The sequence below is a fragment of the Alosa pseudoharengus genome, unplaced genomic scaffold (genome assembly GCF_046254945.1).
Source record: "Alosa pseudoharengus isolate Yale_2024_CS ecotype anadromous, Long Island Sound unplaced genomic scaffold, YU_APseudo_1.1 YU_APseudo_1.1_scf_22, whole genome shotgun sequence".
Classification (NCBI taxonomy): domain Eukaryota; kingdom Metazoa; phylum Chordata; class Actinopteri; order Clupeiformes; family Clupeidae; genus Alosa; species Alosa pseudoharengus.
The window spans coordinates 30608393-30626341 of record NW_027468680.1 but is presented as its reverse complement, the minus strand read 5'-3'; the positions used below and the strand labels follow the sequence as shown (position 1 = coordinate 30626341).

At 45.5% G+C, this 17949-nt stretch overlaps 1 protein-coding gene across 3 annotated transcripts in view; it reads left to right on the top strand.

The window, feature by feature from the left end:
* Nucleotides 1–16949, top strand: part of dync1h1 (dynein, cytoplasmic 1, heavy chain 1) — a 42214-nt gene extending 25265 nt beyond the window's left edge. Inside the window, exons 47-77 of one of the 3 annotated variants that reach the window (XM_076299684.1) lie at nt 255–459; nt 736–909; nt 1158–1277; nt 1418–1538; nt 2861–3056; nt 3569–3686; nt 3955–4170; nt 4417–4629; nt 4877–5004; nt 5345–5498; nt 5608–5754; nt 6049–6199; nt 6397–6650; nt 7059–7193; nt 7397–7491; nt 8090–8264; nt 8566–8641; nt 8940–9100; nt 9342–9453; nt 9621–9681; nt 10020–10143; nt 10443–10556; nt 11044–11214; nt 11527–11744; nt 12011–12114; nt 13425–13633; nt 13860–14013; nt 14192–14334; nt 14758–14926; nt 15076–15200; nt 16468–16949. In XM_076299684.1, the coding sequence (XP_076155799.1) occupies nt 255–459; nt 736–909; nt 1158–1277; nt 1418–1538; nt 2861–3056; nt 3569–3686; nt 3955–4170; nt 4417–4629; nt 4877–5004; nt 5345–5498; nt 5608–5754; nt 6049–6199; nt 6397–6650; nt 7059–7193; nt 7397–7491; nt 8090–8264; nt 8566–8641; nt 8940–9100; nt 9342–9453; nt 9621–9681; nt 10020–10143; nt 10443–10556; nt 11044–11214; nt 11527–11744; nt 12011–12114; nt 13425–13633; nt 13860–14013; nt 14192–14334; nt 14758–14926; nt 15076–15200; nt 16468–16596 (4672 nt within the window). In that variant the 3' untranslated portion in view covers nt 16597–16949. Of the gene's footprint in view, nt 1–254; nt 460–735; nt 910–1157; nt 1278–1417; nt 1539–2205; nt 2402–2860; nt 3057–3568; nt 3687–3954; nt 4171–4416; nt 4630–4876; nt 5005–5344; nt 5499–5607; nt 5755–6048; nt 6200–6396; nt 6651–7058; nt 7194–7396; nt 7492–8089; nt 8265–8565; nt 8642–8939; nt 9101–9341; nt 9454–9620; nt 9682–10019; nt 10144–10442; nt 10557–11043; nt 11215–11526; nt 11745–12010; nt 12115–13424; nt 13634–13859; nt 14014–14191; nt 14335–14757; nt 14927–15075; nt 15201–16467 lie in introns of all 3 variants that reach the window. The other 2 variants (XM_076299685.1, XM_076299683.1) reach the window with 2 other exon arrangements.
* Nucleotides 16950–17949: the final 1000 nt, after the last annotated feature.

The window sequence follows — 17949 nt, the reverse complement described above, 5'->3', positions numbered from 1 at the left end:
AACCTCAGACACCTCCAAGTGCCCATAGTTAAGTCGACCTGGTACAAAGATAATAAATCCATGAAGATCTACCAAATTTTTGTGGGGTAAAGCAGTCTTTGCTTCACGGAATAGATCAGCCAGAGTAGATTTATTGGCTGAATTCTTTGCCGTTTTTGTAGGTCTAAACCCGTGTACCCGGTACCCGTGAGGACGTATTGAAAGTTGTTCATTTATGTGTATGACGGATGTTTGACAATCCATCTCTCCCACAGGTGTGTGCTGAACTGGTTTGGTGACTGGTCCACTGATGCCCTCTACCAGGTCGGCAAAGAGTTCACCAGCAAGATGGACCTGGAGAAGCCCAACTACAAAGTGCCCGACTACATGCCCATCGTTTACGACAAGCTGCCCCAGCCCCCCACTCACAGGGAGGCCATCGTCAACGGCTGTGTGTTTGTCCACCAGACCCTGCACCAGGTGAGACTCCACACATTACCTCTGATTCAGAAGTGTTCAGGAGCTGTGCTGTTGAATGCAGAAGTTGATGGTGAAGATGATCCTTCTCATTTTTTGTTATTTTTCTATTGCCAGCCATTCTAATTTCCTAATCTGGTTATAAACAAATATTTTAATTGGGCAGATTAAGTACATGGGACCAGTTCATATTGGTTTTGTACCGTACCAGTGACAATCTCTGAACAGTTGCTGAATTCCGCTTATTGACTTTTCGCTTGCTGTCCCTTTCCCCCTCAGGCTAACAACCGCTTGGCGAAGCGCGGCGGCCGCACCATGGCCATCACCCCGCGCCACTACCTGGACTTCATCAACCACTACGCCAACCTGTTCAACGAGAAGCGCAGTGAGCTGGAGGAGCAGCAGATGCATCTGAACGTCGGCCTGCGCAAGATCAAGGAGACCGTCGACCAGGTAATGGATGTCTGCTGAAGCACCTCCGGGCCAATCCTGGCTGATTACTCTACTCTACTGTAACTGTAGCAAATTAGGAGGGGGTGGGGGGTGGTACATTGTGCAGAACAACCACTGGAGTACAGTCAAAAATGATGTGAAAGACGGAATGATGCATTGCCATACAGAAACCATGTTAATAAATCCATCTGTCGCCTGTCCTCCTCTTACAAAATAGACCAAATAACCACGTTGTGCTGTTTGGCTAGGTGGAGGAGCTACGTAGGGATCTGAGGATCAAGAGCCAGGAGCTGGAGGCCAAGAATGCGGCTGCCAACGACAAGCTGAAGAAGATGGTGAAGGACCAGCAGGAGGCCGAGAAGAAGAAGGCAAGCTGACCATCAGTGGCTTTATCTCATTCACACAGCATTTGGCTTTGTTGGGTTTCATTCTGTGATTGCTCATGACTAGTGGTTGTGGTATTCATTTGACTGACTTAACGCTGGACTTTTAAATGGGATAATCACAGGTGATGAGTCAGGAGATCCAGGAATCGATTTACAAGCAACAGGAAGTCATCAAAGACAAGCAACTGAGTGTCAAAGATGACCTGGATCAGGTGGAGCCTGCCGTCATTGAAGCTCAGAACGGTATGGAAACGACTGTTTACTTACCCTTTATTTTTCCACGTCTGTCTTATTCACACTGTGTATTTCCTGAACAACTTCAGTAGATATGATGTGTGTAGATTTCTATCTGTTGACTACATTTGTTGACTGTGTGAAAGTGATGTTGAATTGCCTAGCTCTGAGTGCCGCAAAAAAAACATTCTCCTGAATACCCCTGTTCCATATCGCAGTAAGTAGACTTTGGATTATTGAGACGCGTTCTTGTGTTGGAGCAATTCTCTCCTTTTGGCCTCTTGCCTAGTTTTCCTCTTGGGGATCTTTTGGGGTTTCTTATTCTTCCTCTGCTCTTTGTCAAGTCCCAATTGGAACTTCAAATCCTGGCAGAATAGTCCTACAATTTATTTAAAGCTTACTGTTGTGTTTAAATAACTGCCAGAAAAGTTCCAATTGCGACACAGTTTGTGTGCCATTGTCATGTGTTAATGTGTGTGTCTGTGTTTGTGTGTCTGTGTGTGTGTGTGTGTGTGTGTGTGTGTGTGTGAGAGAGAGATGTTTGAATACACATGGGTGTTTGCTCAAACTGATGTCCTGGCGTCACTGCTAACTTGACTGCTTTTTCTTTCCCTTCCTCCTCTCCTCTCTTTCTCCTCTCCTACATTGCTCCACTGCGTCCTCTTGTGGTCATTAGCCGTTAAGTCAATTAAGAAGCAGCACCTGGTGGAGGTGCGGTCCATGGCCAACCCGCCCGGGGCGGTGAAGCTGGCCCTGGAGTCCATCTGCCTGCTTCTGGGCGAGAGCACCACCGACTGGAAGCAGATCCGCTCCATCATTATGCGGGAGAACTTCATCCCCACCATTGTTAACTTTTCTGCTGATGAGATCAGGTGACTGGAGTGTGCGGAGTGGGGCACCAGGTGACTGTGTGGCACAGCAGAGGGCAGGGGTGGACATCCTGACATAGTCCAGTGCTAGTGGTAGCTCCTCATCATTGGAAATCAAATAAATATACAGTGTACGTGTGACAAAAAGGAACATTTTAAGGACTGCACCCATTGCCATACGTGTTGTGGTCTTCTGACCCTTCATATGAGTTTGTTAGGGCAAAAGCATTAATTGACGGGCTTTTTCAGTCCTATGCAACCTCCCCCTCCTCAGTGCCACACAGCTGCCAGGCACCCTCCCCCCCACCCACCCCATCTGTCCTGCATGTTTCTAAAACCAGCATCCCTCTGTCTCCCCTTCTATCTCTCTCTCTCTCTCTCTGTCTCCCTCATCTCCACTTCTCCTTCATATCTCTCTCTCTCTCTCTCTCTCCTTCCTCTCCTCTTCCTCCCCATCCTCAGCGGTCAGCTCTATAAAGAAGCAGCACCTTGTCGAAGTGCGTTCCATGGCCAACCCTCCCCCTGCCGTAAAGCTGGCCTTAGAGTCTATCTGTCTCCTGCTGGGAGAGGAGACTAATGACTGGAAAAAGATCAGACAAGTTATTATCCGAGACAATTTCATCTCCAGCATAGTCAACTTTGTCTCTGAGGACATGAGGTATTGTCATTAAGAACCATGTCTCTTATGCTTTTGTCTCTGTCTCCTGTCTATGGGCACAATCCTGGTGCAACTCACTGGGTCTGCTGAAGCAATTTGCACACGGGGTAATGGTCACACAGGGTGTTTTTCTTTTTTTAATGACTGCACTCCTAATTATTTAATTATATTGCTTAATTACAATAAATTGATAATTTAATTAGCCACCGATAGAGTAGTCCCCCAGATGCAGATTCAAAATTCGATACTAGAAAACTCAGTAAATGTAGGAGAAAGTCTACCAAATATAAAAAGATATGATGATTAAGTCCTTTTTAATCTTGCCTGAAAATTCCACCTCTCTATCCCTTCTAATTCATAATATCTCTCTCTCCACTTTCATTCATACCAATCCATACCCCTGTGTGCTTCCTAACATTAATTCCTTAATACCTTGGATGGCGTTTGGCGCTCTGAGCTAACACACATTTCTTCATTTTGATCATCTCTGGGTGACTTCACTGGGGCAACAGTGACTCCATCCGTGAAAAGATGAAGAAGAACTACATGTCCAACCCATCCTACAACTACGAGCAGGTCAACAGGGCCTCACTGGCCTGTGGCCCTATGGTCAAATGGGCCATCGCTCAGGTAGGCTCTCCATTCATTCAGTGTTGTGTGCCATCATGTACATTTGTACAAGGGGTCCATGACTATGATTGCAAACTAGTGTCCTGAGTATCCAGTAGTAGAGCCCAGTGCCCAGTGGTGCACATTCAGACCTCTGAAATCCACACTTTATTTGTACATCCCAGTTCATCTAACATTGCAATACAAAGTGGAATATAACAAAATGTGAGCGTGTTTAAAGAGAGGCCACATGGCTTACCTGTGACCCGTGTTGCGGCGTGTGTGACAGCTGAACTATGCGGACATGCTGAAACGCGTGGAGCCGCTGAGGAACGAGCTGCAGAAGCTGGAGGACGACGCCACCGACAACAAGTCCAAGGGCGAGGAGGTGGAGCGCATGATCCGTGACCTGGAGTCCAGCATCTCCCGCTACAAAGAGGAATACGCCATCCTCATCTCAGAGGCCCAGGCCATCAAGGCCGACCTGGCTGCCGTAGAGGCCAAGGTGAGCGCGGGGGTTCCGGAAGCCTCTTTTGATTGATAACTGACATGCAATGTAATGACACCTGAAATCTGATGTTGTAAATCTGATGGTGTAAAATTGAGAAAAGACAAATGTCACACTCATGAAAATGATGCTTCAGGCATAGAAGGGAAAAGCACAATAGTAGATTTTTTTGTAAAAGCATTGTGTGTATGTGTGTTGCAACATCAAGCTTTTCAACCTAAATGTGCCTTAACTACCTTTCAGGTGAACCGCAGCACAGCCTTGCTGAAGAGCTTGTCTGCCGAGAGGGACCGTTGGGAGAAGACCAGCGAGACCTTCAAGAACCAGATGTCCACCATCGCCGGAGACTGCCTCCTGTCGGCGGCCTTCATTGCCTACGCCGGCTACTTCGACCAGCAGATGAGGCAGAACCTCTTCACCACCTGGTCACACCACCTGCAGCAGGCCAACGTTCAGGTATGTCCATGATGACCTGACCCTGGGCGTAGAGCACTGGTAGTTTTGCAGCTTGACCATCAGTTTGTCCGGGTTCGAATTCATGTCTCTGCTGTGGTGCTTTGGATAAAAGAATCTGCTAAATACTACTCACTTTACCCAGTCATGTTGAGTAAACACCCTTATGGTACTACACAACAGCAGACTGACCTGTGCTCTGGTACTACACAACAGCACCAGACTGACCTGTGCTCTGGTCTCTCCACAGTTCCGCACAGACATCGCCAGGACTGAGTATCTGTCCAACGCTGACGAGCGGCTGCGCTGGCAGGCCAACTCGCTGCCTGCTGACGACCTGTGCACTGAGAACGCAATCATGCTGAAGAGGTTCAACAGGTGAGCATCCGCCCCGCGCCCACAACACCTGGACCAGCATTTGCTGGTCCTTTAATCATAAAAGCGCTCCTAATGTATCACACCTAGAGTTGATTGAAGCCAATAGCCATTTTTCAGGTATTACCATAAAACAAGAAATTGTTTTTTAGGAGATGAGTTACAACAAAACATGTAATTTGTAATGAAGAGCCACTTTCATTAAACCTCAACACAGCTGATTACACTGTGTTTGTGTCTTGCACTGTCAAAAATATGAAACCCTGAGAAATACCGAGATTTCTTTTCACTTGAAAGCTCACTGAAGTTTTGACCTATTTAACTCGTGTGTTTATCTGTCCAGGTACCCACTGATCATTGACCCATCAGGCCAGGCCACAGAGTTCATCATGAATGAGTACAAGGACCGCAAGATCACCAGGACCAGTTTCCTGGACGACGCCTTCAGGAAGAATCTGGAAAGCGCCCTGAGATTTGGAAACCCTCTGCTTGTGCAGGTACTCTATGCTGCAGTGTCAGAGCCCAGAAGTTCCAGAAGTTGTTTTGATTTAGCAGTGCTTTTATGAAATGATGGTGTGGCACTAATAAATGGTTTTGATTTGGCAGGACGTGGAGAGCTATGATCCCATCCTGAACCCGGTGCTTAACAGGGAGGTGCGCAGGACCGGAGGCCGAGTTCTCATCACGCTGGGAGACCAGGACATCGATCTGTCCCCATCCTTCGTCATCTTCCTCTCCACTCGCGACCCCACGGTCAGTGTCCTCCTCACGAGCACAGTCACAGAAACACTTCAGCTTTACATGAGTACCTTCACTTCAGATCAGTCTAATGTACTTAATGAAAATGCAAAGAAATATTTTCAATTTGATGAACAAATTAGAAAACATAGAAAACATTTGTGGTTAGGATTGTCACCTTTTTATATATGATTGTCGAAGGATCTGAAGTTTTCCCACACAAGGTTGGGCACTTCAGTCCAATTGATCTCTGCTGATATACCAGTGGACTTGTGGTGATTTTCCATCCTCTGAATGTGTGGGTTCCAGGTTGAGTTCCCACCAGACCTGTGTTCTCGCGTGACCTTCGTGAACTTCACGGTGACGCGCAGCAGCTTGCAGAGCCAGTGCCTCAACGAGGTGCTGAAGGCAGAGAGGCCCGACGTCGACGAGAAACGCTCCGACCTCCTCAAACTGCAGGGTGAGCCGCAGCTAAGCACAGCCGCTCACATTCTGACACACTCCCATTTTTTTTCTCCGTCTCTCTCTTCCTCCATGTTTTCATCGTTGCTTCTCCTGTCCCCATAATGATTGCAGGTCTTGTCACTACACTCTTTATAGATGTAAATCCATTAGTAAACTTAAAATTACTGTTCCCCCCCCCCCACTGCCTACCAGGTGAGTTCCAGTTACGTCTGCGTCAGCTCGAGAAGTCCCTCTTGCAGGCCCTGAACGAGGTCAAGGGTCGTATCCTTGACGACGACACCATCATCACCACCCTGGAGAACCTGAAGAAGGAGGCGGCGGAGGTGACCAGGAAGGTGGAGGAGACGGACATAGTGATGCAGGAGGTGGAGACGGTCTCTCAGCAGTACCTGTCTCTGTCCACTGCCTGCAGCAGCATCTACTTCACCATGGAAGCCCTCAACCAGGTAGGAACACTGGAGTTAGGGCCCAAAGAACAGTGCCCATCTACCCTGTCAATGTGGCGTGACTGATAAATGGTATATGTTAAATGGACTGAGTTTGTATAGAGCTTTCTCACTCCTCAAAGCGCTTTACAATTTCATGCCTCACATTCACCCATTCTCACACACTCACACACACACACACACACACACACACACACACACACACACACTCTCATACACCGATGGTGTAGGCCGACATGCAAGGAGTCATGAAGGCATGTCTGTTCGTCTGCTACAGAAAATTGATTTCAAAATATAGCAAGCTTGAAAGATGATCATTTTGACTTGGTGCATGATGAAGTTAATGATGGGACAATTCTTAAATGTTTTACAGTAAGCACTTATCTCATCTCGTGTTTTTCTTCTCAGATTCACTTCCTGTACCAGTACTCTCTTCACCTATTCCTGGACATCTACCACACAGTCCTGTATGAGAACGCCAACCTGAAGGGCATCAGTGACCACAGCCAGCGTCTCACGGTCATCACCAAAGACCTGTTCCAGGTACACCCTCCTCCCCCAACACAGAGGTTGTGAAAGAGATCCACTCAAAGGAGTAGAATAACCCAATTCAGGTCATCAGAGATGGGACTAGAAATGTGTAGTGTTGCTGGCTCTGGGAGGGTCTTGTTGTCTTGGCATAAACTGTTTGACCTACTAAAGGGGTCTTTTCCTTTAACAATGGTGTATTTCCTTGATCTTAACAGATTGCATTCAACCGTGTGGCGAGGGGTATGCTTCATCAGGACCATATCACGTTTGCCATGCTGTTGGCCAGGATCAACCTGAAGGGCATGCCCAGGTGACCAAATCCACACATCAACAATACAGTACCTATGACAGCTCGACTGAATTTTAAACATAGCTTTGTATAAATGTTTATGGTATACACTACCGTTCACAAGTTTGGGGTCACTGAGAAATGTCCATTCCACTCCATTATAGACAGAATACCAGCTGAGATCAGTTGCATTGTTTTTTTTAATCAGGGCAGCAGTTTTCAGATTGCATTATGTGCTTAATTGCAAAAGGGTTCTCCAATGTTTTCTCAGTTAGCCTATCAGATTAGTAAACAGAATGTGCCTTTGGAACATTGGATGAATGGTTGCTCATAATGGGCATTGTAGATATTACATTAAAGATCATGGAAACAATGATCTTGATAAAAACAAGGACATTTCTGAGTGACCCCAAACTTTTGAACGGCAGTGTATGTTTACATGCCTTCATGCCTTCAATTATATATACACATACATGTGAAAGAGTATTTGCTGTCAGTTTACATCTATGTATGTGATTTTAAAGTGAAAACCGTATATTCACATGTGTTGATGCATGCATACATACATTTACATCTATGCTTGCTTGAATGACCATGTGATTTTCCATTGTGTGCGCAGTGAGCTGTCCTTTGACGTGGAGTTCCAGCACTTCCTGCGTGGGAAAGAGATTGTGCTGACCGGCACAGCCATCCCCAAGGTTAAGGGTTTGACCACGGACCAGAGCGAGGCCATGGTCCGACTCAGCCGCCTGCCCGCCTTCAAAGACCTGGTGACCAAAGTGCAGGCTGATGAGGTGAGAGGATGTTGTGCACTGAACCCCTGAGGGCACATAGTCTTTGATCATATACTTTTCACATGGTCAATCAAGCAAAGTGTCTAACCTTCTGAAAGAGACCATCTTGAGAGACACACACACACACACACACACACACACACACACACACACACTTTCTACCACATCCTGTACTGCTCAAACATTCCCACTTATCTGTCCTTTTGATTGCCTGTCAAGGGGAAATGTACTCCAACAGCTGAAACTGAACTGTAGTTCAGCAGAGTAAATGTAACATAAGCTCTTGTCTCTGTTTCTGCAGCAGTTCTTCATGTGGCTGGAGAGCAACTCCCCTGAACTGTCCGTGCCCTACCTCTGGGCTGAGGAGAAGGCTTCCAGTAAGTCCTTAAGCCCTCTCATACTCCAACAAACCTACACACTACACAGCCATAGCCTCAGTGTGTTGTGTAGTGAGCTACTTTACCTTATACTCTAAGGTGAAGTTTAATTCAGCTTGTTCTGTCCCAGTCATGAATACAATTGCCATCCATCCACTGTAGACCATAGACTCGCTTTGTCCTTTTCACTACTTGACACAGCGCATAAAGTGAGACAAAATGGCTTCCTCCTGATTAAATATATCACTTCTGATTGGATGTCTGGCCTCTCACTCATATGCCTGTGTTCCTCTCTCAGCTTCCATTGGCCAGGCAGTGCACCAGTTGCTGCTGATCCAGGCCTTTAGGCCCGACCGTATGCTGGCTATGTCCCACGTCTTTGTTGCTAAGGTCCTCGGGGACACATTCATGGCCATCATCGACCAGCCCCTCGACCTGGCCAACGTTGTGGACAGTGAGGTTGGTGAATAACAGCTAAAGTAGCAATTGATTAATAGAAAAAATATAGATAATTTAGAATGTTTTCCCCAAATCAGTTTTTGACTGAATAAATTGGTCAATAAAATGAACAGTAATGCTCTCAGGAAAATAGTTGGTGTTATTTAGCTTGGTGTATGTTGCCAGTAAGTAAGAGCTGGTTTAAGAGATGCTGCATGGGTTTGAATGAGCACTTCTAATGAGACTGAATGGTTGGTTTCAGGTCAAGCCTGGAACTCCTGTGCTGATGTGCTCTGTGCCCGGATACGATGCCAGCGGCCTGGTCCGAGACCTTGCTGCTGAGCAGAACAAACACATCACCTCCATCTCTATCGGTAAGACTACAGTGTCAGCAGTCAATGCTGAAAAGTCCATCTCCGGGTGGTACCCATTTGGCCGATTGCACTGAACTTTGAAGGAAGACGGCGTGGTTAAACTGACTCACCGCTAGTGTTGATTTATCTGATGCTGGGATGAATTCTGGTTTCTCCCTGCGTCACAGGTTCTGCTGAGGGCTTCAACAAAGCTGACCGTGATATCAACACTGCTGTGAAGTCTGGCAGGTTGGTGTTTGTAAATGTGTTCGCTTTGTCTCTTCTTGGAGTTGAACTGAAATCCTTTGATGTCATTTTATTATAGAAGAATCAACTCACCAGTAAGCAGTAACTTTTAATCCACTGTAGTTGGGTCACTTGTGATTACCCCGAGTGTAAAAATAGGACGCCATAAAGACCGTCTTACCCTGTCACTGAGTGGTCCAGGGCTGCGTCAAAGGCACTGTTGTGTAGAGAGGGCAAAAAGTAGAAAAGAAACGCCATGTTTCAGCTGAATGGCTTTCCTCAGGACGTGAGCTTGCACAGGTGTGCTGAGGTGACGCCCAGGTGTGTTCTCTCCTCTGCAGGTGGGTGATGCTGGAGAACGTGCACCTGGCCCCCGGCTGGCTCATGCAGCTGGAGAAGAAGCTCCACTCCATGCAGCCACATGCCAGCTTCCGCCTCTTCCTCACCATGGAGATCAACCCCAAGGTCTGTTCCAATGATCAAAAGCTTCTCTCTCTCTCCTTTTTTTTCGTTTTTTTTTATCATGAAGCATGTTCTGTACTGTATAAGACTATGCTTTTGAAGAATGTTACATTTTTGTTTATTGATTTTGAACAGAAGTATGTAGAATTAACAATTCATAACCACGACTGTACCTTTTAAAAAACAGCATTTCAAATATAATGGCTAGACTATAAACATTAGATGCCAGAACCATCTGAGAACTTAACAGAACACATGATCACCAAACTGCTCACCTTAAGTGATGTCCTCGTCATCCACAGGTCCCAGTGAACCTGCTGCGTGCCGGTCGCATCTTTGTGTTCGAGCCGCCTCCAGGCGTCAAGGCCAACATGCTGAGGACCTTCTCCAACATCCCAGTGGCTCGCATGTGCAAGGTGAGATCAGCACGAATGTTTCATTTGACACATTGGGCTAGGAAAATACCTGGACAAATTTGCACACATCAAACCTGAGATCTGGAAGAGATTCTATTGAAGGCTTGAACGGCCTGCAAAAATGGACCAGTTTGTAAATGTGTGGTTTGCTTTGATCTGTGTGACAGTCAGATAGTATATGACAAGTGAGAGTGGCATTGGTAGCAGATATTGTCATCACTGCCATGACGATATCTGCTACCAACGCCACTCTCTCATGCCATATTGCATTTAAACAACAGATCCAACTAATCGAGTTTAAAGACACCAAATTGTGTTTTCTATTATTTATTTAGTTTTTTGTCCGTTTGTCCACCTCTCTCAAAAATAGTTCCAGCCTTGGCCACTCTGACTAAATGTATTTTTTGGACAGTGTCCAGGCTGTTCTGCTTGTCAAGCTGTTGTTGCTATCTGTGTTGTGCTAAATGTTGCGTGTGGACAACTGCAGGCTCCCAACGAACGTGCCCGTCTCTACTTCCTGCTGGCCTGGTTCCACGCAGTCATCCAGGAGCGTCTGCGCTACGCTCCACTCGGCTGGTCCAAGAAGTACGAGTTCGGAGAGTCTGACCTGCGCTCTGCCTGTGACACCATCGACACCTGGCTGGACGACACTGCTAAGGTGTGGCATCATGTCATTGGACACAAGCACTTTTTTCTTTTACAAACACTTGGCGTCCTGTAAAGAAAACCCACAAAAACTCCACTTGTACAGTATTTGCCCCACATCGGACAATTATACACTTGCAACCTAAAAGTTTGTACATACAAAATGTTTCAATTTTTTTTTGCCACAAATGGAACACAGTGAATAATATTGAGTGCCCACTGATTTCACACAACATTTAATTGTTGTGATGAGGTGGGTGTGTTTGTGTTGATGTTGACGGATGTTGATTGATATTGAGCCCTTTCTATGGCCATTCTGCTCCAGGGTCGTCAGAACATCTCTCCAGATAAGATCCCGTGGGCAGCGCTGAAGACACTGATGGCTCAGTCCATCTACGGCGGGCGCATCGACAACGAGTTTGACCAGCGGCTGCTCAACACCTTCCTGGATCGCCTCTTCACCACCGGCAGCTTTGACAGCGAGTTCAAGCTCGCCTTCAAGGTGGACGGACACAAGGACATCAAGATGCCCGATGGTATCAGGTTAGTGATGGGTCCCTCCTCTGTTCATCAGGGCCTGTATTCACAAAGCATTTGATCTTACCGCCGAGAGTACTCCTAAATCACACTCTTAAATCTAGATGTTCTCTTAAAACCTATTCACAAACCTGCTGACACCAACTTCAAGCTTATTTTTTTTAAGCTCTATAAGATTTGTAGCCCTTTTACAATGTAGTCACTGTGAGACCTGTCTGTGTTGTGTTGATTTGATCCTGATCTGATCCGCTTGTATGCCGTGTGCCTTTCAGGCGTGAGGAGTTCATGCACTGGGTGGAGTTGCTGCCGGACACCCAGACGCCATCCTGGCTGGGCTTGCCTAGCAACGCAGAGAGGGTCCTGCTCACCACACAGGGTATGGCCACCTGCCGCTGTTGTCACTCACCATGGTGACACCGTGACAACGGGCTATGAGAAGGGGAGAGGTGTCCTTCCTCATAGCCCACTTGACTGACATGTGTCTACTCTAACAGTGTTTCTCTCAGTTGTGTTCACAGGCTGTCATCTTGCCCCATTTTAACTCCTACAGCGCGTAACCACATAATTAAGAGTTTCGGTCTGCTTTTGACAGAGCATTCTGTCTAGTGTGTATAGTACTCACTGTTTCTCATTGCTTGCCATGTTTATAATATGCTTGCCTAAATATGTTCACTACTCCAGTAGAACTTAACAGCTATAGAACTAAAAGTATCATTATATACTAACTCTTGATTTGAATGTAGGTTCTTTTTATGGAATTGGTTCATATTCAAACTTGTACAAGTATAATAAGATTCTGAAGTGTTACTATGAACTATAAGATTATAGTCGCATAGCCTTAGTATACCTTCTAAAGACACTGGTTACATGCTAACATACAGAATTATTACTGAATTGTACAGTAACCGGCACTTTAATTGGTAAGCTACCTTAGCTCAGACTGTAGAGGTGTGTGTGTGTGTGTGTGTGTACATACACACTGGAGGGTATGCTCTGCCAGGGGCAGGGGTGGTGGTGGGTGGAGTCCTCACCCTCCAGTAGCTGTATTTAGCATCAGTCGTGTCGGCTCCAGCAGCTGCTTACGCACTCCCCTAACCTTTTAGTTGATTTTTGGTTCTCATGAGTTTGATGCTTTTGCTCACGGCGCTCCATGTTTGTGCTTTTGAACCTAAACCTGCCATCCCACAAACATGCATGGGACCACTATAATTCACTACCTTGCTGTCTTGGTTTTATTTCAAAACAGTAATAACAACATGGATCAGTTGGTTTATTGTCTCCTTTTCCCTATTAACTATTTGATAAAACAGTCCTGTTAAGTGTTTTTCTTTTAAATCCCTTTTATGTGAGTTAACATGTCAAAGGGGAATGCAGCGCTGCAGTGTTTGTCATCCACTATTAATTTGGTCTCCCTCCCTCCCCCCACCCCAACTCTCCTGCATCTCCTGGCCTCGGCCCTTCCTCCTGCATCCTTCCTCATCCTCTGTCCCCCACCAACCTCCTTCCACTTCTGTACATCCTTCTTTTCTCTCCTCTCCTCACGCTCTTCCTCCTCCTGCTCTCTTTTTCTCCCTCCTTCTCTCTCTCCTCTTCCTCTTGCCCATGTTCTGCCTCTCCCTCCCTCCTCCTCCTCTTCCTTCCTCACTGTCCCCCACTCCTGCCGTGGCCCGGGACTGGGCTGCTCAGGCACTGACATGATGGGTAAGATGCTGAAAATGCAGATGCTGGAGGACGAGGACGACCTGGCCTACGAGACAGAGAAGAAGCAGCGCACCAGCAGCTCCTCGGACACCCAGCCCGCCTGGATGCGCATCCTGCGCACCACCTCCTGTAACTGGCTGCAGCTCATCCCCGAGTCAGTCAACCCCCTCAAGCGCACCGTCGAGAACATCAAGGTAACGTAGTGTGTGTGTGTGTGTGTGTGTGTGTGTGTGTGTGTGTGTGCGGCAGTGAGTATTCCTCATAGTCTGGGTACGTGACGAATAATAGTAGTACGAGTCTAAATTAAAACCTTATATACACAAGGCCTTGTAATTCTCCACATATACCACCAAGATACCTGGATTTCTGTCCAAAGAGAATGTGCTTGCTACATCTTTGCTAATGGCTGTGTGTGTGTAGGATCCGTTGTTCCGGTTCTTCGAGCGCGAGGTTAAGATGGGAGGACGCATGCTGCAGGACGTGCGCCAGGACCTGACTGATGTGGTGCAGGTGTGCGAGGGCAAGAAGAAGCAGACCAACGACCTCCGCACCCTCATTAACGACCTGGTCAAAGGTCACTATCTTACTCATTCAAATATGTATTGGACATGTCAGTGGTCCTCTCAGTATACACCCGATTAAAAAAAAAACATCCTACTCCTGCATTTAGAAAGTGTACTGATTGTGACTTGGGGTAAGGTAATATTTGTGAAATAGACATTCAAATGAACTCTTTCTGTTTGTGTGGGCAGGTATTCTGCCACGCAGCTGGTGCCGCTACACAGTGCCAGCCTCGCTGACTGTGATCCAGTGGGTGGCCGACTTCAGCGAGCGCATCAAGCAGCTCCAGCAGATCTCACAGGCAGCTGCCAGCGGGGGCGCCAAAGAGCTGAAGGTCAGTGTACACACGCAGACGTCAGATTTCACAATAGTGAACACGCCAATTCATTGCTGTAAAAATCAACATGTCTATGTTCACTTTTCTGCACTCTGGATAAAAAAAAAAAAGCTACAATTGTGTTTCCTAGTGTTCATTTAAATGTGGTGTTTAGGATGGCTGTAAACGTGAGATTATAAGTTAAGCTCTTTCTGGTGGTATTTAAGGTACTTAGCAAACCAGGAAGAACATTCTAGAACTTGGGCAGCCCATAATGGCTCAGTTCAGCTCACAACTGCAGACAGGGAAATTGATCCTCAACAAAAATCCATAAATACAAAAAAGAGTGGGAAAAAGCTCTATTATGGCACATTAAGCTGTATCAACTTGATAGACTTTTGTTACACTGATTTCATTTTATCTTCTCTCCCCCTTCCCTAGAACATTCATGTGTGTCTGGGCAGCCTGTTTGTGCCAGAGGCCTACATCACGGCCACCCGTCAGTACGTGGCCCAGGCCAACAGCTGGTCCCTGGAGGAGCTGTGTCTGGAGGTCAACGTAACTTCCCTCCAGGGGGCGCAGCTGGACGCCTGCAGCTTTGGCATCAAAGGTGAGGCCGAGGGAGCCAGATAAGTCCTAGTGCACTGGGGGGAGTGGGGTACTAGTTTAACCTATAGAAAAAGGAAGTTGGTGCATTTGAAAGGCTCCTTTCTTGATTTAGCACTGACACCACTCATAATCTCTCTTGCTTCCCCACAGGTCTGAAGCTGCAAGGTGCCACTTGTGGCAACAACAAGCTGTCCCTCTCCACGTCCATCTCCACAGAGCTGCCCCTCACACAGCTGCGCTGGCTCAAGCAGTTCAATGCTGAAAAGAGGAACATGGTACACACATACACACACTTTCATGCTGCAAGCCTGACACACTCACACACACTCTACTCAAGGAAATTAACAGATATGCGATGAGATACAAGTGTTTCTGGAAGTTGCAGAGACAAGTTGCCGTGGTGTGTGTTAATTGTTCCACCTACAGCTGCAAAAGAGTTGTTAGAAACCATTACAACACTTCTCTGTTCGAGTTTTTGTGACTGTCAAGACATTGTATGGAGGGAGTTTTGGTCAAAGGAGAGATGGGGAATACTTGATTTATTTGAGGATCTCCATTATCTGTTAGAATGTGCTTTTTGACATCTAGTTGGCTAACTTTGCTGGCCAACATCTGGTTTCAAGGAATGGTGTTACAAAGGCCTTGTTATGGAAATTTTGGTGATGTTCCAGGCTTTCCCACTTTGTCCCTTTCAGCCTTCTAAACAAACTCAGATTGATGACTCCGCATTTTATGTGCACATGTGAACACTAATCAAAATCAAAGCCTCGAACTGAGACCACCTCGGGATGTTGTCTCTGCACGGTTCATTTTGACGTCCATAGTGCGGTTCGCCTAATCTGTGCATGGTGAACAAAAAACGCCCTAGGTTCTCGTTCACATTTTGCAATGTAGACTAGCCTATTTTGTCCTAATTGACTTGCCATTGACAAAAGAGAAGGCATGTCATTTATTACGTTAAAAATATTCTATCATTAAAAAATCATTAGGCTCATGATAGATATTTGTAATTTGGCTACAGCCAAACAAGTGTGTTCTACAGTATGTTGGGTTAATGAATATCCTTTTGTTTTGGTCCACTTTCTGGTCCCCTTTTAGTGGACAAAGATCAGTACTATTTATGTGAAAGCACCCAAAGAAGCCTGACTTTTTAGAACACTCGATTGCAAGCAGAGCAAAAATGGTACCGTAATTTCTATAGTTTTGATTGCAACAAGTCACTAGTGTCAAGTAGTTGCAGTTCATCACAAATCCTTTTGAGTGTGGAGATGATGAGTGATTAAAGGTCATTTCAGATCACTCAAACTCACTCACGTCCTCACACACATTGTCATACACATTTAGCTGACACTTTTATCCAAAGGAACTTACAAATGACAACTAATTGTAAGTTCCTTTGGATAAAAGTGCCATGTTTCTTTATTTTCAATGCATTTGTCCAGTGCCTCCTGATAAATATCATCTGCCATTCATGTCAAGTGTTGCAAATAATAATTTTACTCACATTCTTCATCTTACTTATCCCACAATTTCTTATTGCAGGTAACTCTGCCCGTGTACCTCAACTTCACTCGAGCTGACCTTATCTTCACCGTCGACTTCGACATCGCCACCAAGGAGGACCCTCACAACTTCTACGAGCGTGGGGTTGCCATTCTCTGCACAGAGTAGAGCGCTTCTCACCAAAAAAAAGTGGTTAATAATTCCTAGTAACTAGCATGCCTGTATTACAAGTAGTTTGCTAGCATAAACATGGTTCAAACATACACTTTCATCTATTAAACATGGCTTTTATTAGAGTAGTAATCAATGTGTCAGCACAATTAATATTCAGTCTTTTGGAATGAGATAAGAAAGGATGTGGAAAGTGGGACAAAAGGTTTGTGAACGAAGGCAGGAGGAGGTTTGAAATCAAGGAAGATGGGAGGAGGGAAAGAGGAAGTTTTTAAAGAAGGATGTCTGTACGTGTTTTTAGAAAGAAACCATGTCTGTAGGTCTGTTTACATTAAAGGTGGTATTCATTATTGTGACTGGTGTGTTTCTAATTGAAGTGTGTCTTGTGTGTGTGTCTGTGCGCAATGCATGTAGTTGAACAATCCCCACATAAGTGCAAGAACCTTCCTAAAGAAATTACTGTACATGTCATTCATTAATGCAGCCACCGACATTCTCACATTACTTGCAAAGTGTTTAATACAGCACTACATGTGTTGCTGAGAGGCACCCTGGCATTATATGCTAACTCCATTGGATATCTAGACATAATGGAGCATTAGCATAGTGCTTTTGACAGGAAGTCAAAATGGTTGTTTGTTCACATTCAGTTGCTATTTTTAGGTCATGTTTGAATATTTGAAACTATAAAGAAAAATCTCATAGCACCATTAATGCCATATGCTGGGATTCCTGAGGGGAAACGTTAGAAGGACACCGAGTCCCTGGTTCATGATTTTGTTTTTGGGTTTTGTCCGGGGTTGTTTCACAATCCCTTACCACAATGCTTATAAAGCATTGTATTTACTGACTGGGATTTAATAGGCAGATGTCAAGCATATTTTCAATAGCTTCATAAGTAGAACCAACCTTCAGTTCTACACTCAACAAATACCATATAATAGCTGACATGGTGCAATAATTTCACAACATGTGCAAAAGGAAGCAGTGTATGACCACTGCCTGCTTGCATGACCACTGCCTGCTTGCATTCAGTTGTGATCAGAATCTTATCAGTGGCAGACAGCTGACACTGCTAATCTGCATTTAAAAATTATTTCTCCACAACATGTTCTGGTTTTGTTTCTTTTTCTTCTGTCCCAGCTGGTCTAAAACCTGGAACATTTTTTATGTTCCCATCATTCAAGCAAATGTGATTCATACCAGTTTTAATTTCCCAATGGAGATCAGAACCATGATTCAAAATACACCTCAACATTTTCTTATCTCTACTATTCTGTAAGATCTCAACTTAATACATTAATTACTACTAAATATTTGTTTGTTCTCATTTCATTAATAGTATTAACA